The sequence below is a fragment of the Sipha flava genome, unplaced genomic scaffold (assembly GCF_003268045.1).
Source record: "Sipha flava isolate LNK unplaced genomic scaffold, YSA_version1 87_pilon_pilon, whole genome shotgun sequence".
Taxonomy (NCBI): Eukaryota; Metazoa; Arthropoda; class Insecta; order Hemiptera; family Aphididae; genus Sipha; species Sipha flava.
In genome coordinates, this window is record NW_020273629.1 from 1,340,315 (window position 1) to 1,361,976 (window position 21,662).

General features: G+C 35.3%; 3 protein-coding genes across 3 annotated transcripts; 2 read left to right on the forward strand and 1 right to left on the reverse strand.

The window, feature by feature from the left end:
• The first annotated feature begins 13,093 nt into the window (after nt 1-13,093).
• LOC112693468 (putative nuclease HARBI1) lies at nt 13,094-13,731 on the forward strand. Its single transcript, XM_025568557.1, has 3 exons — nt 13,094-13,115; nt 13,204-13,363; nt 13,470-13,731. Exons 1-3 carry the CDS (start codon nt 13,094-13,096, stop codon nt 13,714-13,716), a joined length of 429 nt encoding a protein of 142 aa, XP_025424342.1. The 3' UTR covers nt 13,717-13,731.
• A 306-nt stretch (nt 13,732-14,037) lies between these two features.
• On the reverse strand, nt 14,038-14,880 carry LOC112693469. The gene is made up of 4 exons (XM_025568558.1): nt 14,729-14,880; nt 14,497-14,631; nt 14,171-14,327; nt 14,038-14,049 (listed from the first exon to the last, which is right to left on the reverse strand). Exons 1-4 carry the CDS (start codon nt 14,878-14,880, stop codon nt 14,038-14,040), a joined length of 456 nt encoding a protein of 151 aa, XP_025424343.1.
• Nucleotides 14,881-19,627: 4,747 nt separating this feature from the next.
• LOC112693470 lies at nt 19,628-21,253 on the forward strand. The gene is made up of 5 exons (XM_025568559.1): nt 19,628-20,023; nt 20,121-20,317; nt 20,392-20,557; nt 20,629-20,745; nt 21,098-21,253. Exons 1-5 carry the CDS (start codon nt 19,661-19,663, stop codon nt 21,251-21,253), a joined length of 999 nt encoding a protein of 332 aa, XP_025424344.1. The 5' UTR covers nt 19,628-19,660.
• The last annotated feature ends 409 nt before the right edge of the window (nt 21,254-21,662 follow it).

Consider the following 21,662-nt stretch of genomic DNA (forward strand, 5'->3'; position numbering starts at 1 on the left):
GTGACCGAACAGGATTTTATCATCCCGCGCTTTTGATTTTTCCAGGGCTCCGGCGCGGATAGGTGCAACACGAACGAACGACACAAGGGGAACTCACTTGTTCGTCCGGCGGACTTTCGACCGAGCCTCGGGAAATAATAGCGACGCATTATCAATGTTACCATACGATAACGTACGCACACGTGGTGGCATTAAATTGCATTATAACACTACCGCGTGTGGGAACTTTAGCGGTGCCGCCATCGTCTACCACGACCACGGTCGTCTCGCAAATCGTATTACACAACGGCGTCCGAGAACATTTACCATAAACAACGACGTGCGCGCTTAAAATATCGACCGCCGTCGCCGCGTAACGTTCTAATGTCGTTATCGTCGTGTTAATATCACTAATATTATGAATCGTATTATCGTCATCGTCGTTATTATATTACAAACGCGCGTGCGCAATCGGATTCGATTAATAAACAATCGGATTCGATTAATAAATATCGGTCTCGCGGGAGCCGACTGGCGGCAGCGACGGACTGCAGCCACGGCCTGACCTCCGCCTTGCCCTCCGTGACGTGCGCGCGCCGTATCGTATATTACACACCGTATTCCGGTAGCCCTTCGCACGCCGTGTAGTCCTTCTCCTTCCCGCCGCCAACTGTACATGTAATACCATGACGGCCACTCCTGTCTCTCTCAATCTCTCTTTCGGTTTCCATAACTCTTTCTCCCTCTTACTCCATCGGTTCTCGTACTGGGACGACCGACTTCTCGCGTGTGCGCCGATCTACACGCACGCACGCATAATAATAAAACGTGTATACCGTATATATTTTATATATTTGTAATGCGTGAACCGGTTTCGACGGTATACACGGACGACAACGACGACCGTGCATGCTTCGTATAAATAAACATATAATACACGTTTACCGCTCTCGTTCGTTTCAAATGTGCGCGCGTACACCGGGTTCGACGCGTTCGTTTTCACTCGAAACGTTTTCCAATCGTTTCTCTCGCGCCCGAAACTATGATTCCGAAAATGTAGACCCTGATGAATGTAATCGACATGCAATAGCCGACGAGAACCGACTTCCTACGAGAACAATGGTCGCATACTTATTACACCTAAATCAAATTGGTGGGACTGCACTTGGGCGCGATGAAAAGACGATGTTTACACATTTTTATGAATATTTAATAAAATTGCATATTTCTCCCTCGATGAGTGGGCCATGTTCGAGACGGTCAGCCGAGATGGCAAACGTAACCAACGGTTCCCTTCGTATTTAAAAAAAAAAACAATTTTCAAATATGTCGTGATTCAATGAATTTTTCATTAAAACTATAGTAGCAATCCAATATGCGACCTACACACTGATTTACGGTCCAATACGTCATAAATGTAAAATATAAATAATTTTAATTAACCTTTTTTTTGTTCCACTTCTTAGTGTCGTCAATAACTGTATTGTTTCAGTCCATATTGTTATGAAACGTCTTTTTCGTATTGGTCAAAAAGTTGTTAAAAATGGTTTTTGGGTTTTGGTCATGATCTCCACCACTATTATTTGAGTTATCTATCTAGTAAAAACGACACCCCATTCTTTATAATATTATATTTGGATTTTATAATTTTCCATAAGCCTTTAATTTGTTGAGTGTGTGCTCCTGTTTCCGGATCAATAAAGAATGCTAAATGGTTATCTGTTTGATGAATATATCCATTATGATTTAATACTGAAAACGCTCTCCGTTGATCGCTATAAATTGTCGTTTCAGTTTTTATTTCATTTTCAATAATTTGTAAAAGAGTTTCTCGGTCCAAAAATTACATAAATAGAATAAAATGCTCATAACAACAATAACCGCGATAACGAAACATGTAGATCAACACAATCTTATCGGTAGGAGTAACGTTTGTGAGTCGCATATTGGACTGTTACCAAAAACGTTTTATCATTTGATTTCCCTCCTTCATATAAAAAAATTACAGAACATACATTTAAATTGATTTTATTTTTTTTGTACATTTTTTCTTGAACCGTGTGTGGTTCTTATTCGACCTTTGTATAGGTACAGCGCACAAAGGGTTACTGGATCGTGATGGATTTCAAAACATTGAATAAGATTTCGTGGATTTTTGTTTTAACCTACCACGCTTCCAAAACGCTAGCACCCAGAAGGAGCAATTACGACCATATTTGCAGCACGTGCTTCCCGGATGTTCAATAAGACCATTATTTTTATATAAATATTATTGTACTGAACTACATAGCAGTTACCGGGTGGCAACTCTATACTCTATCGGTCGCTGCACTGTTTATTAGATTACCACACAATACGCATCCCGAAACGACCGTAATACGGACTTGCCGACGATCAATATACCATATGGATGGAATGTAATGTATACTTATTACGAGCTTTTCGTGAACCTAACGGTATACAGCGCGCGGTCGATAAATGAGTAATGAACGATGAGTAATAATAACAGAGATACACAGGCGTAATGGGGTCGTTGCACGTGTTCGTATATATTCATCTACTTATCGAGTTGTTTTATTTTTTTATTTTTTTTTCCATTTTCTTTCTCCGTGATGGCCTGTAACGCACGAACTATTATAATATATTACCGCTGACATTTTTTTTTTTTTATATTATAAAACGCGACCGCGGAACGCATTTGTTTTCATCCGATAACCGAGACCACGAACTGCTGCGCACGGGACGGACCCACTGTACACGTATACAATAGAAAATATATATGTACATACCCACTGTGTCCGTGGAACGTTCGCGACTACTGTGCACGAGGAACCGTATCTCGATAATAGTAGTGCACTACACAGTTGACGGTAACGATAAATTTAACGCGTTATTATGTGCGTTGTCGTTTCGTGCGCAGATGTACCTATAATACGTTACACGGGCCGAACACGGTTTGTAGTTGTTTTTTTGACAACGTATAAAATACACACGATAAACGTAAATATCGGTTTTTTTTCGCTCCGTACAGTCAACATAATGTATACGATAAGATGCACGTAGGTATTTTGAAAACAGCCTACCTGCGTGGCGTAATGCGACCGACGTTGTTTCTTTTATTTTACATTTTTTTTTTTTTTTTTTTTTTCATTTTTTTTTATCGCCAATACCTGACGGGAACCCCGTCGCGGCGATGGCGACGACCACTGATGCGGGTCACTCGCCGCGGGCCGACCGAATTGAAGAGTTGAAAAAAAAATAAACAAGCAAAAAAGTTGTCCCAAATATATGGAACCACGGACAGTGCTTATACGACGTGTGTTGTACGAATGCGTGCGTGCACACGAAACGATCTTCGGACGAGTAACACAATATCATACTTGTACGAGTTTCTCGCTGCGAAGACGGAAAATATGTCGTTTTCCGTCGATCGCGTTATAATAATAATAATAAAACTAATTATAATTTTTATAATGATTCGAGCTCGTCATCTCTCGCGTCTATTCCGCTGCTACGTCTCTGACCCGTTACACTGTCGCCGGGGTTAGTGTAACATTTTCACGCTAAACAAACCGGTTATGGGCCCACGAACGGGTCGGATGCTTATGCGTCATTGCACTACATTGCATGACGTGTGCATCGGACACATAAGTTTGATACTTCGACACGCCGAACATTTCACCTCGTTTTAAAACTATGATCCTAACGTATTTTCGCGCATAGGTTAACGTCATCGCTTCCTTGTAATTCAACACAAAATTATACAACCGATCGCTCCCATATGGCATATTATACCTCGACGGTTAAAAGCCATTTGTTTCGAACGCTTTGGTCGAAATCGCAATCTCCGTTTTATTCGCATGCGTGCCATTGCTACGTTCTTCCTTCAGGAGATGATAAGATGTTCTTCCTGTTCACTGTATTAATGCGAGCATTATTGCCAGTTGAATAATACGATTGTTAACGCGATCGGAAGAGAAGTGGAAGGAAAATAGTTGTAAAATTGTAGAACATTTAGATTTAAACGTAACTAAAATAATACGTATTCAATATCCGTACACCCGGGAATAATGCATGCTCCTTAATTGCGCCACCGGTAACGTCATGATGGAAATACATTTTTGTTCGCAAAGACTTTAACGGTGGTGCGCTCCGTACACGATTAGGAACGCACGTGTGCGCACAGCCGGTCGGTATGCTTTAAGATCAGACGCGTTCGAGAAATTTGAATCCGATTACAAATACAGACGACTTTTTTTCCCGTGCGGAGGAAACCATACGAGGTCACCGACTCACGCACAGCGTATAAATTGTTTCCGGTATCGAAATATATAAAATTCTCGTTCACTATTATATCCTTGAGGCGGCGGCCGGCAATGAGGCGAGTTGAACGACCGACGACGTTTGTTTTTCCCTCGTACAGTGTAATATAATAGTACAATACTAGAATATAATGAACAGCACTACAATATAATATTAAATATGCGTACGCGCGCTCGCGCATATGTGTAACAATAATAGTGCTCGGAAATACGGTAAAAGGACGCGTAAAAATAGTCCAAAGATTCGAGTTTCTATGGACTGAATGCGCGCATTTCATATGAGATCATTTCGCTCCTTTTCGACTTGAAAAGGAATTCACAACGCTAGGCAAATGTTTGCTGTAGCAAACACTGACCACTGACTATCGGATCGAATAAGACGTGAAACTGTGCCAGGTCGCAATATATTTCGCTGTAGGTGTACGGTTTTCAATCGGAATGATGGATTTTTTTTAACGCGATATAACCGTAGGAATGCGTGAGTCCGTTATTTCGCGTCAAACAAATTATAACAGGGGGGGCGTTTAAAATATTTTCGAAATCAGAAATGTTCCGACACAAATGTCTTGCGCGGATCACGCGCGGCGACATTACACACACGTATACTTGTGAAGGTAATTTCTTATCCTTTTTCGTGTCCTGCGCCGTCGTACATGCGTGGTGCGCGTCTACCTGTGCAGCCGGCCCTGGGCTTGAACGCGCGTCACTTCTAGTACATCATGACGGATTATTATATAACAGCGGAGCGCGCATAACCCGTACACTCACTGTTACGGCGAGCGAACATAATGGTATAGTATTTTAATAGCGTGACCGCCGGTGACGACCTTGGTGGTTTCGGATCACGATTCGCGCGGTGTGTAACAGGCAGCCTGTATGGAATGACGTGCGATGGAAAATTCATATCAGCATGACGGGAAACCGATCGCGGGTGAATGAGCAGGAACGCAAAACTATCAGAGAAGGAAGGGTGGGTGGAAACAACCATAACCTATTGCGTCCGTCGTGTATAGTGCCACTGACCTACCATCATTTTTTTCCTTCCTGTTTTCTACCATTCACGTCTTTTTTTTTTCTCATAATTTTCCCCGCGCACTAGAACCGAAACTTTACCTTCCCAGCTACTAAAGTTAACGTATTCGTCACCACGAGTATTATAGAACTCCTTCGAGAAAACTCTTTGTACACATATACCTTAAATTATGCGTGTAGTGTAATATATATGTATGTACATGTGTGTGTAATCACGAATTTATTATAATTGTTTATTGCAGTTAATACGGTTATTCTTATGGACGGCAACACGATAACGGTGACGTCCAAGAACACCGCGTGTCAACAAATCGAAAATCGTGGACATTTTTATTTTTTATTTTTACCGTTACACTAATTTTCTTTTTGTTCTAAACATCTCAATGTTTAACGAATACGGAAAACACGTTTGTCCAACTTTAATTATGTTTTAATATGTTATATTGTATAAATGCTAATAAACGCGCGCGTACCATGATAAACTCATATCCAACTAAAATCATTGTTCACGTTTACGTCATTGCACGCATTATATTGTAATTATACGTGAGATAGTGAATACATCGTGCATTACTTACGTATTAGACGGTCACCAACTCGTAAATTAACGCATTTTTGACAATGCGAACATACTACTACTACTATACGCTTTACCTAACACAGAGTACACATTATTTATTCCTACCGTCCGCCTTCTCGTGGACGTAAGCAAATGAGGTAATTTTTGAGAATCGAAACGCATGGCAGGCGGGCGGGGGACTAGCAACGTAAAAAGTTATTCGACGAGAGGTTGTTTTTTTTTTCTACATATACATATAAACGTGTACGGTTGTATTGTATTTCGTGAAATATAATGATTTTTATTATTTGAAAAACGAAGTGTTTATGAGTTATTGCACGTTGCACAGCGGGACGTCGACGATTCACAGACGGATGCGGCGATGACGGCGATGCCGAGAGAATGGAAGAGAAAAAAACGAGAAAAAAAAAACTTAAATTACAGGTAATAATATCGTTATTATAACCGGTGGCGAGGTGAACGTAACTATTTTGTGAGTCGTCAAACGACGACGACCGCGGTGGCGGACACACATCGATTGTGATTATTGTTATTTTTCGCGAGACCCGTGCACCGGCTTTTCGAGAACATCTGCGTGGTGGCGCTGCACGCCTCCTTCGTTTGTATACCGTTCCTTCTTTCTCCGGTCGTGCGGCCCGAACAGGTATCGTACGCGGTATTCGTAACGAGAGACCGACGGACGAGAAAATCCAAATCGCCGTTCCCGGATGGAAGCGCACGACGGACAACCGTGATCGCGTCTTCCTCGGGCCCCGTTCGCGGCCTCCAAAACCGTACGGACGCACCCTTGTTCGTTCGCGTACACGTATCTCGCCGAGTGTAGATTTTTTTTCAATTTTTCTATTTTCTATCTCGTTTCGGCTTCAAGTTCAATCGCGCAGCCATGAACCGTCATGTTCTCGCGTACGCTCATTCACTAGCGCGCGCACTCGCATCGTCGTGTCACGCGGCTCACGTCATACATATGTGTACACCCGGAATACGTGTAAACGAAAAATCGTACACATAATGTTATACCGCCATCGCTGCGAGCATGACTCGTCAGTAAAACTGTGACAAACTAGTTTCGATCATTTTTTTTTTTTTTCCAACGTTTGTGCACGCGCCCCGAGCGAATGACCTAAACAGCTTCATTATTACACACGCGTCCCACCCGCCACCGGTCTCTTCTCGTTCACCAGTCCATCTCTGTTTTTCACTATTTCCCTCTCACACCGTATTCATCTGTATTCATATACACTACGTTTTCCTCTCTCTCTCTCTCTCTCTCTCTCTCTCTCTCTCTTCGTCTACTAATACACTACTCCACACTTTGTGCATACATATTCACTATTACTACATCATTGCTACAACTACTACTACTATTACTGCTGTGGCCTATACATATATGTACTCGTTTTGGGTGCGTGTTCGCGCGTAAGTGTATTCTTCGAGTTGTACAATACGCGCATCATGAACACGTATATACATATATATATATATATATATATTATAACCTTTTCCTTCCGCGCGCGTTCATCGTACCAAACTTCTCGCGCCCATCCGCTGCAGCGCGCACACGCGTTCGTCGCGTGTTCCAATTAACGCGTGAACTATGTGCACATCCGACTCGCGATCGTCACGTCGAGACCATTGCGGTTTATCTCGTCCGTCCCCTCATACTTGTCATTTATACATTTCGTGCTCGTATCCGTGAACCGTCCCGCAACTGTCATCGAGAAACGCTCCGGCGGCGCGTGTGATTAATATTCGTCACGACGCGGACCCAACGAAAACGAAATAAAAGTCTTCCCCGCCAACACTACCCCCTCCCCCCATAAATATTACCATGTAGTCAAACGTCTTCAACGGAACAATGTTACAAATATGTGAACAGTCGAGTGTATTACTTGAACTGCGCTTCTTGCTTTGATTAAAACTGCACTCTTGACAAACACCAAATACGACAGTAGAATCGTGTTAAAAAAACGTTATGTTAAAATACGTATAGATATAACAATTACATTGTATTTCTAGTGATTGATCGTTTGAATCACGATTACAAGGTTTTCTAAAAGGCATATTATTCCGATTGAAAATGTTGGTCGGTAAAAATATAGTAATAAAATAATAAAACAAAAATTAAAAATTATTCATACTTGTGAATTAATATCTAAATAAACAAACAAATAATTTGTACATAGAAATAAATGAACAAATCAATAAATGCTCGATCTGGAGTAGTATTACGTTTGTAAAGTACGACCAGTTTCGAGTTCTTCATCGGGTACATTCAAAGTCATTAAAATCGCGACTAAGAGTGTCTAGATTCTCGATTTTATTGACTTTTAATTCGAAACCGATCGTGCTTTACAAGTGTAATAATAATGCTCCGGGCTAAGCATTTATTCATTTCCATACGTAAACTATTTGTTGATCTATGTATGTATTGAAAATGCAGTGTTCATCGTTATATTTTCGTCCTTACAAAACACATAAGCCATTATTTAAGCTTTTAAATAAAGATTATTTTTCCGGCCATATCTCTTGCACTATTCGATCATTGCCATTCGTTGGTCACAATGTGCAGCGCGACATTATCCGTAGATAAACGCATGATAATTTACCTAAATTGCAAGTTCGGCGGCAGCGGTCGTCGCGGGGTCGTCAGCCGTTTTTGTTATGGGTTTGTGATGAACGAGTTGACGTGGTGACAACGACAGCCGCCACTACCGCTACCACTAACCATCGTCAACCCGAGCCCGACCGGATCGACGACATTAGTGTTATAACCGTTCGGACTTCAAAAAAAAAAAACCTCGTTTTCGTTTCGTTTCGGCGGAAGCGAACGCAATAATGCCCGCGATACGACAATGGCGCCGAACGGCGAAACGAGGTCCGGCCGAGGACGGTTGTTATTACGAGTTTGGCCGCGACGGTTTTCCATTTTAATAGCGGACGAACGGTGAACAGTTAGAGCTATACATGGTGCACATAAACAAAACCGAATGCCCGTACACTCTCCCCCCGCTGACATTTTCTTTTTCATTTTTCTAATGGCCACTGGCCGTTATTCATTAAATAGGGTGAATTCGGTAAATTACTAAAATAAATAATATTTACTATCGCAACGGACGCTGGTCGGATTGTTGAAAAAATCGTTTTCGTTCGTAGGAATCAAGGTTCGAAATAAATCAATAGCTTTTTTTTCCCCGTACGCCACGACGACGCATTATGATAATACGCATCGCAATCTATTATTATTATTATTATTGTAAACGCTCTTGAACACTTTCTCGTGGGATTACAGACTGGCGCGTGCATTTTGTGTATACGCAATACGAAATTGGCTTTCCATGTAATCGGGTTAAACCCGAATAAAATAATTATTAATTATACACTATTATTTTTTAATAGTTACAGTTGACACGGTTGTGTAATAAATATTTTTCCTCGGCTGTCGCACGTCGTACTCTGTGATATTAGGAAAACAATATAGTTGACAGAAACAAAAAAAAAAAAAAAAACAATTACTCCGCATGATGTAAATGTTAATTAAAATCGCTTTTAACTTTTTGTATACGTATATATAGCGTGGTGATGAATACAATAATTTTTGAATTATTCAACGAATCCGATGATTTAACATTGGTTTTAATTTAAACGGGCGTGGCCGTACGGAATATAAATTATACGAATTATACGCACAAAAACATATTTAAGATTTAACAATCGAGAAGACGATCAATTAAAACGAAACAACCAGTTCCGTAATGAATAATACTTTTACACATTCGAATGTTTTTACAGCGTTTCATTTATTCTACCGCATTTGGATACAATATTTTGCCCACGTCATGAATAACGAAAATAAAAACAAAAATGTGTTCCATAAGTTTTCCTAGAGACAAATTCCCGGAATGTGCACATATGCAAGTATTAACAACAAGAAAGCGCGAAAAAGTTACATTACGTTTTTTCTGCAAGTTAACATTTCAGAATGACGTCGTAAATCGATCGATCAAACACTTCTTAATCTCGAAAAAAGAAAACATTGTTTCTAACGTAAACAAAATGATATTTCAAAACAGCAGTCGCTTTTGTAAATATTTTTCGGAAATCATCATTTAATTATGTGTGTACTTTTGTCGGTATTTACTATTTTTAAATTAAAATGAATAGTTTACGATGTAATCTAAATACTTTTGATGTCGCATACATCGTATGTTAAATAATTTATACTCGGGGTGTGACATCGTACAGACGGGAATGAAAAAAAAAAATCAAATATTCATATTCAAAAATAATTTTTTTTCAGATTACAATTCCACTCGTTACTTTCAAAACATTGATGTGACATGAATATCATATCATATCGATCGGACTCAACAATTTCCTTTACGAATAGTAGGTATATGCAATAAGAATAAAGGAAAACAAATTATACAAGATCAAAAATGTATACATTTCATTTTAGATACAAGTTCGTTGGATTAATGGCTTAAGCGTGATTCACGCAGTTACGGCACGACACGGACCGTCACATCACATTACGGTACGACTAAACACAAAATTATTAGTTTATATGAAATAATACACCTTTATCTGAAAGAATGTTTGGTCGATCCGGTCCGTGTCGGCGCAGTGTGAACCCTTAAATTGAAAAACTGTAATATTGAATCACAATGTCTAAATAGCGAACTATATCTATGATACGGCGATATGATTAGGGACTTTTTATCAACTATAAATTAACAATATTTATATTATAGTTTTGCATATTTTTAAAATTTAAAAGTCACTAAAAATCGTATAGTAAAAATATGTCTGCGGTCCCTTGCGAGTCGTGATCGATAGCATAAATGATGAGGATTAGCTGCTTGGTGAGCCACCGAAGTATTTTTAAACAGTTAACCTTCAGTAATAGTTTATTAATAATATAATAAATTAACTATTATAATCCTCCAGTTGGTGATATAGAGTTGCGAATTCACTTTCACTTTTTCTTTTTTTTTAAAAAATATTGTTTAAATTTTGTGGATCCAAATTGTTCTTTTATGTTTGGAATTTTTTTGAACATGTTTCGAACATTATGTTTCGAATTTTTTTCTTCTTCTTTATTTATTAAAACTGCTATAATCAGACATCGAAAAATTACGAGACATTACAAATTTTTCATTATACTAATGAACACTGAACTGGAAAGAAAGAACGACCAGCTGCGTATGCGATCTAATATTTAATTATTTATTCGAAATGCTAGTGGTTGACGTTATTTGATAATGGATGCCTGTGAAAAGTGAATAAAATAACAGTTTGTCGTGCCATAACGTGCTGTAACGGTCCATGGCGTTCCGTCACAGGGTGAATCGCACATTGTCCGGTTAAATATTATTCTGAGAATAACTTAATCAAATTCATATCCGTTTAAGACGTACATTGTGTTTCCGGATTATCGAAGATTTTCGTTTTACTGCGTGTTATGTATTTAAACTTAAACACTGAGATTTCTTCCATACCTATATATTCGAGTTCTGACTTATATTGACTCTATATAAACCTATAGATATACAAGTCATATAAATATATCGGTTTTAATTAAAGAAAACGAATGCCATGGCTTTTACAAAGTTTGTACGATGAGTGTAGTAAACATTGTATTCGTATTACTGACTGATTAAAAAAATTACATTCGTTTCCCACACCTGCAAGCTAATTGATTCAACCGAATGTAAAAAACTCTGTTAAGATAAAATATGAATATAAGCCAACCTGTAACAAAATATTTAAATTTATCTATCCTGCAAGTAAATATAATTTAAATAATGGCCTTGGCGGCCAAAATTGTAACACGTCCAATTAAAAAAAATCCATGACATGAATGTCATAGACAAAAAAGCACTTCAAAATTGAAACGCAAGGCATTTTTCGTAAAACTAATTTACAAAGTGTAAACTGTTCGTCAACCTTTGTTTGTATATATATCAATGGTAAAGTTAGTTCTTAAACCATAGTTCGGTACGGGTAAATGATATATAAGAGTATAAAATAACCACCAGGAAAATGAGGACAAATGCTAACATAATATTTATTTATTTATCTATAAGAATAAATTTAACGGAAAAATTTCCTATAAGAGACTATGTTAACTGCCACTTACTTTTTCTATGCATTGTCCAGGAGGCCATGTGTACATTTTTGTGTACAAGTCATAAATTGCCAAACTTGTTTTCATGTACATTATCGTGTCTTTTTAAATTACAAAACAAATAAAAACAGCGAGAGTAAAAAATTGATTTTGAAAAATAGTCTTGTTTTTATGTTTTAGCAAACATAAGCTATACACGAACTGCAATTTTACCACGTTAAAAACAATGTATACGTGATAATCAACGTGTTAACAATAAAAACAACAGAGTTTTTAAGAGTTAAAAAATGTACAGAAAATAAATCACATAAATATAATGTGATGATAATAATAATAATAATATTAACGATTCAAAACGACATTTATTGAACACTCATGTTTTCGAGAAAAGTTTAAGCGTTAGCTTTAAAAATCGGACGAAACATGGTTAAAATATCAAAGGGTCGTAGAAATCGAATTGACCAGTGGAGGAGCAACAGCAACAGTGTTTGGATGTACAAAACGAAACTTTGGACGCGTGTACTTTCGAGGTATACGGAAATCGGTTCGAACCGGTAATATCTCGGGACGGATAACGAGAACGTTTGGCACATCGAAAACGAACGTCGTACCGTTCGATACTCACATTCTGCTCAGGGGGTCTATTCTCAAACGTATCGAACCACGCTTTCGATCAATAGTTGATCGAAAACAACTTTGATTTCGATTGATAACAAAAATACAATTCTCAAACCGCTTTCGATCATTAGTTCGATAGGAATATTCGACAATATACAACGATAGTGAATTTGGTGTCGAAAACTGTTTTCGACACACAATTTTCATTGTAATCAACTAATTTATCAGTTTTTTCAATTTATTGTTCGTACTTGTATCGTATTTAGTACTATAATCTATAATTAATAATTAAAAGAGTATAGTTCGCGAACGAGAATGAATGTTTAAATATTTAACATGGCATTTGATGACGATTTTGAGATTTACAATATAATGCAAATTAATGAATTAGAAATTCAAAACGAAATTAATATTACTAATGAAGTAAGACGAGTTATGAAACAAGAAGATCCTTTTGGTAAGTTTTTATTTTATATATATATATATATATATATATTTAGTTATAAACAAATATATAATTGCTTTCCAAAAATTATTTTTGATAATATTCTGGATATGGGATTCTGGATATGGTTTGAGACCGTGGTTATTGACACCAATCAACGACCATCTACCGAATAGCCCAGAAGCTAGGTATAATAATTGGTTATATAAAACCAGGTCAATTATAGAACGGTGTAATGGTGTACTTAAGATGAGATTTAGGTATATTGAATTTTTACTCAATATATTCTTCCAAAAAGATAAAAAAAAACATAATTACTATAAATATGTTATATTACAATAAATTCTTTATTTTTTTTTTTTTTAAATGTTTACTTAAACATAGAGTTTTACACTACACACCGGAAAAAGCGGCTAGTATAATAAATGCCTGTGCTATATTGAATAATATTTGTATAATCAATAATCTACCTCTTATAAATAATAATGATATCGATGAAAATGATTTGGGCCTTTTAAATTATACTGCTCCGAATGAAACAAACATAATTAATAATTATATTGTAGCAGGAAGACGTATGCAACAATTAATGATAGATTCATATTTTCAGTAATAAAATTAAATAAATAACAACAAAAATTTAAATTATTATTATACATGTATTATTCAGACTTGTTATTAGTTATTAATTACATTTGTATATTTGTATTACAAAATTTAAATATACATATATTAATATATGCATTCATATATAAGTATCAATATAATATTATTTATTCAGACTTATTAGTTATAAATATCACAATTGTATCATAAAACTTAAATTTATAAGTAACAACTACCAATATAATATTAATTATTCAGCATTTAATATTAATTGTTAAATTGTATCACAAAATTTAAAATTAAAAAATATATAAGTAAGTATATATAATTATTCAGACTTCTTAGTTAACAATTGTATCACACAATTTAAATATGCATATATAAATATTATAACTATGAATTAATGTAACAAGAAATAACAAATATAAGTTTCAATCTTTAAATTTACTATTAAATTTAACCTCCATTAAAGCAACTTTCCTTTCTTTTGCAATAACCATTCTTTCTAAAAGCTTTAATTTTGCTGCATAATAATCTTTAAGAACTGAAGTTCTCTCTTCAGTAGCATAACGCATTTTTAATGAATTTTCAGCAGATTTTTTAAATATATCAAGCTTACTAGAAAGAAATTAAACTAAAATTGAGCATCAGTAAAAATGTATTTGATACAGAACTATAGTAAATTTAGGAATATTTGTATCATTTTAAGTTAATCTTAAACAAACAATTTATCAAGAAAATTAACTTTTAGAATTTTTTATACACATTATATGTATATACCTAATACCTTTTTTTATTAGTTAATTGAATAGGTTCATTGATTCGTTTATTTTTATCTTCCAATGCCTCCGATGGTAAAGCTAAGGGTAAAACATCAGTTGACACTATTGTTTCACATTTATTTTCTGATTGAACTAATGGCCTAAGAGGTACAATTAATACAATAAATACTTTTAAGTTACACTGTCTATTTTTTTTTAATAAAAAAATACTTATAAGAATAACAATTTTATCCTTACTGTAAAATATGAAAATTAGAAGAATCTATACAAATTTCATGATCTTCAAATTTAATAACCGGTTCAGCTATATGTGGTTGACCAAAAATAGGTACATCTCCTATAATTTCAACTATCTTCTCATCAATTGGTGTTGAAACATATTTCCTCATAACTACCTCGACCTGTTTTACCTATACTTTTTTTATGCTCAACACTTTTTGTTTTAGCATTACATTTCATATCTGTCCAACACTAACAAATGTTAAAGCAAAAATGTAGTATAAAAATTTGTCACAAATTGAATTCATAATATATGTAATAATTATTAATACTTTTCTCCATTTGTCCGCGGTTTTGGTAGCACCAATCATCGAATTTAGATCAACCGTTATTTTGTTCCACAGATTTTGGGATATTTTATGAGTAAACGTTGAACTAAACTTCCCTTTGTTTAACTCAGGGTTTGCTTCCATAAATTCCACGAGCGATTGTTTCTGTGCCAAAGTAACTGACTTCCCTTTAAATTTCTTTTCCATATTCTTATTATTTGTTAGGTATTAATTTTACTTAAACTTAAAATAATTGTAATTATTACAATATAAATTTTCACTTTAAAGTTTACATTTTTAACATTGTCAATAATAAGTGATAACAACAGATAATATCATGGAAAAAGCAATGATTTTTTTCGTCAATCGAATAGTGTATTGAATATTACTTTATTCGATAATCAACATTCGATAGTCGTTTGAGAATACGATAGATCGAATATTCTGTGTCGAATGAACTTTTATGATCGAATAGTGTCAATCGAACTATTCTATTCGATCATTACTTTCGATGCGTTTGAGAATAGGCTCCCAGGACCAGGGACGGAAGGATAAAGGACAATAAGTGCAGGAATCTTCCTGTGGCGGCATGTGACGATGCAAAACGCACCTTGAACTTGACCGCGCGCAGCAATTTCGAACTCGATTTGTCCGCGCCCGGAAACGATACCACAGCATTTATTCCACATGCGCGTCTCCGGAGTACGTTTGATTTCACAACCTTGGCGGTGGAGGGAGGGAGCGATACCAGTTTTGTATCAGCGAACGATGATGTCACAATGAGACCTTGAGGAAAATATAGTTGCAACGTTTAATATTAATATATCATCGGGTTGCAACGGTTCACACCATACGTAGAATAATACGGTAAAACACGTTTTCGGGGCCGATAGAGGAAAATCGATTTTACAGAACATTTACCGTTGAATCGTTATGGTCATTGTCGTCTATTGCTCCGAAAAGCCAACGGGCCTCGCCGAACGCGTTCGTACCCAATGCATAACGTTATGGTACGTGCACGATATTTTTTTTCATTTAAATCCGTTTGGTATATATTTTCTCAAAAGACCACTGTAAATTATAATATGTGAAAATACATACATCGACTACAAGTTATTTTTGATTTAAATCCTATTGAATAGGTGCAATGTTCATTTGTAACGTAGTCTGCTGGAGATGTGTGGATTTCAGAGCAATTCGATCATCACGTTTTACCGGAGCTGGCTGTACTTTTAAAAACACTACCAACTGCGACTCGGTTTCGAGTGGCAGTGTTTACTCCCCTTGTTCGAACAGGACGCACCCATAAACCAAAACACTCTGATTACTCGATGTTTACATAGTTTTTCGAACATTTCAGAATTGTATTCTAACGACGCGAGCACGCGACTACGCAGTCGAACGGAGAAATATCGTTGCACAAAACCTACATACGTGGAGCACCTGTTGGTCTAGTTGTCCGGGCCCTAGTCGAACGCATTTTATAAAATATGCGTTCTTGTGCTACATGGTGGTTGACGAAATGAATATCAAAAATGATGGCGTGCAAACCGAACAATCGGACGCTGATTAACATACGTAAATTAATTTTTAATTTTCGCCCTCTCCCTCTACTACAGAGAATTATACCTACCGCCGACGCTTCATGGGAGACTGGTCAATCGTGAAACTCCTCAGCGCACGCCGCAGGTAGCGTGCGCTGAAAACAAATTATAGTTTTTTGAATTTATTACCATAATGATACACAAAATATATAACATGTACACACACACACACACACACACATACACGCCCGCACGCACCCACGAATATACGATGTATATCGAATGAACAAGAGTTCACCGTTCTTTTTACGGTAAAAATATTTTTGGCAGCCATATATACCTATGTACATGTTTCCCATCGGATAATGCGCACGATACAACAAGGGTAATAAAAACGGCCAATTCATTTCCTATGCCGTTTTCAAAAACTTACCCGTGTACACTCCACAACATACCGTGGGCTGTGGCGTGGTTTCAAAGTTTGACCCCGGAAGTATAAATATTTCAACGCCGTTCCCCCGGCATTGAAACGAGAACTTTTGTAACAAATAGTATTATTTTTTATAAAACACAAATTAACACGAACTGTTATTCGTAATTTTAGACTTAATTAATCTGCAAAAAAAAAAAAAAAAAATAAAATATATTAACTGTTAAGGGTTAATTTTATTTATACCTACATATAAAATTCGTATGCAGTAGGCTTGACGTTTGAGTGATGCCTTATGCTAATTTTTACGACGATAATCGATTTCATCGTAGTAAGATTTGGCTTCGGAATTTAAAATCGCAATCCACAACACTATAATAATGCACGCAGTCAAATACACTATTTTTTAACTGAAACCGTAACAGTTACGACGGGCCGCCTAAACGTTTGAGTGAAATATACCCGTCGCGTTCTTTCATCCCTCTTCCCGTAGATAATCATATGTATACAGCGCACACGTTTGCCTTGCTTCGTTTACTAACTTTGTTCGTTCGGAAAGCTTTGCTCGCGCCGAACAACCGAGATAGAGCGGACATGGACGTAACCGTGCGACAACACAGTCGGAGTGTTACGTTTTTACACGTGTGCGTACTTACAAACTTCGCACATCTAACCATTAAAAATCAGTGTCCCATTATATCGTGTGATACGAGTGTATACTCGTTGATATGTCACGTATTTTTATAACCCGTTTATATGTGCGCGTACATAACACCATCGTGCGGCGTTTAATGTACGGGAAACGAGAGCATAGAACGGCGTACGCGTAGACATGAGCGTCCGATCGGAAAAAATTTTTTTTTTTAAGAAAACACTAGAAATGAATGTTAAAAACGAGTGGAGAGCTCGGTGAAAAGAGCCCCCAGAAGCGGGGATCGATCGATGTGGCCAGCATACAAATACAAATATTCATACCGTACATGAGTTTCTATTATAATAAAACATTTATCCAATAAATCTATGCATTACATTTTTTTTTTTTTTTTTTTTAATTCACGTATACAGGCTTTTTTATGTATTGCTCGAAGTATACGGAACAGCTGCTGTTCTCCACCCCCTAAATCTCTCTGTAAACGTCACCGATATGTATGCGTTATTATGAAATAACTCGTGTACAGGGTGCGCGCGCTTTAAAAACATAGTCCTCAACGCGCACTACGATCGAATTCTCCGATGGGCGGTCGATCGTAACCCGTAATACATTTCAACTTCATTTTCTGACTTGTTTTTACCTGATACGCGTACCCGCAGTACATTTCAATGTCACTGGATTATATTCAATCATCGTCGGCATAATCCGAATAAATATAAAAACAAATAATTTTGATAGCGATATTTTTGATTTATAAGTTTAATTATTTTTACGAAGAATTACATTATGTTATATTGATTATATCGCATCCTTCGTAAGCTTTACGTGGTAATCACGATAGAAACTTTTAAGAACAATACTTGTACAATTGTATAACCATATTGATGAACATTGTACACTCGCATTTATCCCATGACACGTTTGACAGTCGATACGACATTACTCGTCTGAATGTTGCCTAATATTAAACAATAGTAGATATTTGACTACCGTCAACGGTACATTTTACTTCGAGGACTATTCAATTCTACCATAATTATATAATGCGTATACATAGTTAAATAATTAATTCTTACTTGAAAAATCAAAAATAAATCCGCAATGTACATCATCATACATACATCATGTTAGTGCAATAATTGTTAATACACAAAAGACTGCTAATATTTAAAGCTTGATGTATTTTAAAAAAATTATAAAAACATTTAAAACTAGAATTTATTAATTTTTGATAAAATGAGGGATTTACAGAAATTTCTATGAGGGATACAGCCCCCACATAATAAGGTACATTTTTTTATTTGTTTATTTATTTTTTTTAACAATAAATGGGTGAAAACCTTAAACAATGTAATGTGATAGTATAATACAGATAATACCTAATTGGTGACACACTTTATAAATGTATACATATAAAAATATATTAAACTAAGGGTCATATCAAAATATTAAGATAAATAATAATGAATAGAATAACTAATATTTTATTGAGGGTAGTTAAAATGATAGGAACATAAAAGTGTAATGATATTTTACTTAATAATATAAATTAGATACCAAGTAAATATTAATAACTAGCAATCATTTATTTATTAATCAATTTATTTAATATTTTAGTTATATCTTTTATCCGCATTATTTTTCTAAATAATTTACTATTGGTAGTTTTTTAATCAATTAACATGTTCGATGGAAAGTAATTATGTAAAGTAATTTATATAGAAATATTATTTTATGGATCCATGACCTTGAATTTTGTTTGTGATTTATTGAAAACAGATTTTAATACTTAAACAAAAAATTTCAAAGTGTCTTCTGAACTACTTTTTTATAGCCAATATTTTATTTATAACATTTTTAAAAAAATTGAATATTACCTAGGTAATTTAAAAATATAAATTGTTTATGAAAATTTTATGTTAGTATTAACTTTGAAACTAGTAATTGGTTTAATATTTTTTATACTAATTTCAGTAATTATATTTTGACTCAATAATGTCGGGGTATAATAATTATGAAAATTGGCCGCAAGAATCAACTTCAAATACAGATGAAGAAGAATTGTCGTCTCCTGAAATTGAACAGGATGATAGTGACGACGATTCTGAAACATCAACATCTAGCACGAGTACATCTGCATCCAGTAGTAGTGGTAGTAGTCAGTCAGGCTCTGATTCTGAAAGTACTAGTACTGCAGATGAAGACGAAACTATATCACTCAAAACTGAAACTGTAGTGGCTAATAAAACTGAGCTTAGTTTACCTGTTGGAATGTGCGAAGATGAAGAAGTTTTCAAGCAACTTTTTTCTGTTAATTCTTGGGTATGCTTAAGTGACCAACAAAAGCAACATTTAAAGGTATAATTGTGTAACAGAAACTCACCTTTATACAAATAAAACTTATAAAAAATGAAATTAAGTGTAAAACATACTAACATTTTTTTTTTTTTTGTAGAATTTTCTTCCAACTTTTCCTGAAAATGATTTAATGGAAAAAGAAATCACTTTAAGAATGCTTTTTGGTGGTCAAAGTTTTCGATTTGGAGTTAATCCAATTAATGATTTTCATGACAAATTAAAAAATGGATATTATCGTCCTGATATTGTTAAAATGAAATCTTTGTTAAGACGTACTCTCAAACAAAAATATAGGTATGGATTATTTAAAGAAATATTTTTTAATTTCTGTTAATGTACTTAATTAGTGTTATTAATTGATGTTCCAGAAAAAATCAACGTATTAACCGTTTTAATACATTAAAAAAATTACTCTCTGAACGTCTAGATTTGTCTAAAATTGCTTTGCCTATGAGTAATCATTTTGATCCAACTGAAGATATGTATAGAGAAATGTTGTTATCTTATAAGATAAAACAGAAGAAAATTGAACAAGTATATTTTTTAAAACAATTTAATATTTATGACAGGTATAATATTTTTACTTATTTTTTTTTTTAATTAAGGAAAAAGAACAAATAAGACTTGACCTAATGAAAGAACAGATAAAACCAGCTGTTTCATTGGGAAATGAGAAAAAGAGGTCAGCAACTAGCGATCGGTCTCGAGTGAAACGAACAAAGGTTAGTAAACAATCAGCACAATCATCTTCATCTTCATCTTCACAATTAGATGTAAAATTTCCTGTGCAGTTGGATGGATTTGATAATATTACAGTAAAATATAAATCAGTTGAATCAGAACCAAAGTATTCCATTGATTAAAAAAGAAGTATTTCATGAGCCATCTCCAACTACACCAACATCACCACCACCGCCACCACCACCACCACCACCACCACCACCAATATCACCATCATTACCATCACCACCACCTTCAACACCTATACTTGATTTGATTCAAGAAGAATCAATTAAAACCAATTTAGATGCCATAAAATTAGAACCAAAATTAATTATAACTGATATTGTTTAGACGGAAGAAGAAATAGTACAAGAGAGTCAAATTGAAGTTGAACCTATCAGTTTAACGGCTGATGAAATATTTATGGCAGAAGAAGGTCAGGCTGCTGCAGCAATGTTGTTAGAGGTAATGAGTGATGTGGAAGAGAAGTATAATAATTCGCCATAAATATTGTCATCACCTTCATCTACACCTCCACCATCTGAAAACAATTTAGAGTCCAAGTACAGTCCACCTACTTATCACAATAGTTATAATATAAAATATTATATTAATAACTGATTAATTTATAATTTAGTACGTTATATTGTATTCTGTTAAGAAATTATATCAAAAATTATATTTAATTATATTTGGAAAAATCATTATTTATTTTACACGATTTCTGTTAGCTGTTATTATTAATATTGTAATGTACCTGTTATAATAATAATACATAGTACATTATTATTAAATCATGTAACTGCTCCATTACTACACCGTTGTATTTTAAATTCTGAGTGAAATGTGGAATGTATTGGCTTAAATATGATGTGTTTTATTTTGTGTTTGTGTACACAATTTCAACCAAAATGAT

Excerpts from the sequence above, each read along its gene's own strand:
- LOC112693469 (XM_025568558.1), bottom strand. The coding sequence starts at position 14,880 with ATGAGGAAATATGTTTCAACACCAATTGATGAGAAGATAGTTGAAATT. Across the intron at positions 14,632-14,728 it reads TCTAATTTTCATATTTTACA|GCCATTAGTTCAATCAGAAA; the intron begins GTAAGGATAAAA and ends TGTACCTCTTAG. Across the intron at positions 14,328-14,496 it reads CAATTAACTAATAAAAAAAG|TAAGCTTGATATATTTAAAA; the intron begins GTATTAGGTATA and ends ATTTCTTTCTAG.
- LOC112693468 (XM_025568557.1), top strand. The coding sequence starts at position 13,094 with ATGAAACAAGAAGATCCTTTTG. Across the intron at positions 13,116-13,203 it reads GAAACAAGAAGATCCTTTTG|TATTCTGGATATGGGATTCT; the intron begins GTAAGTTTTTAT and ends TATTTTTGATAA. Across the intron at positions 13,364-13,469 it reads GTACTTAAGATGAGATTTAG|ATGTTTACTTAAACATAGAG; the intron begins GTATATTGAATT and ends TTTTTTTTTTAA.
- LOC112693470 (XM_025568559.1), top strand. The coding sequence starts at position 19,661 with ATGTCGGGGTATAATAATTATGAAAATTGGCCGCAAGAATCAACTTCA. Across the intron at positions 20,318-20,391 it reads ACTCTCAAACAAAAATATAG|AAAAAATCAACGTATTAACC; the intron begins GTATGGATTATT and ends TTGATGTTCCAG. Across the intron at positions 20,746-21,097 it reads CTCGAGTGAAACGAACAAAG|ACGGAAGAAGAAATAGTACA; the intron begins GTTAGTAAACAA and ends GATATTGTTTAG.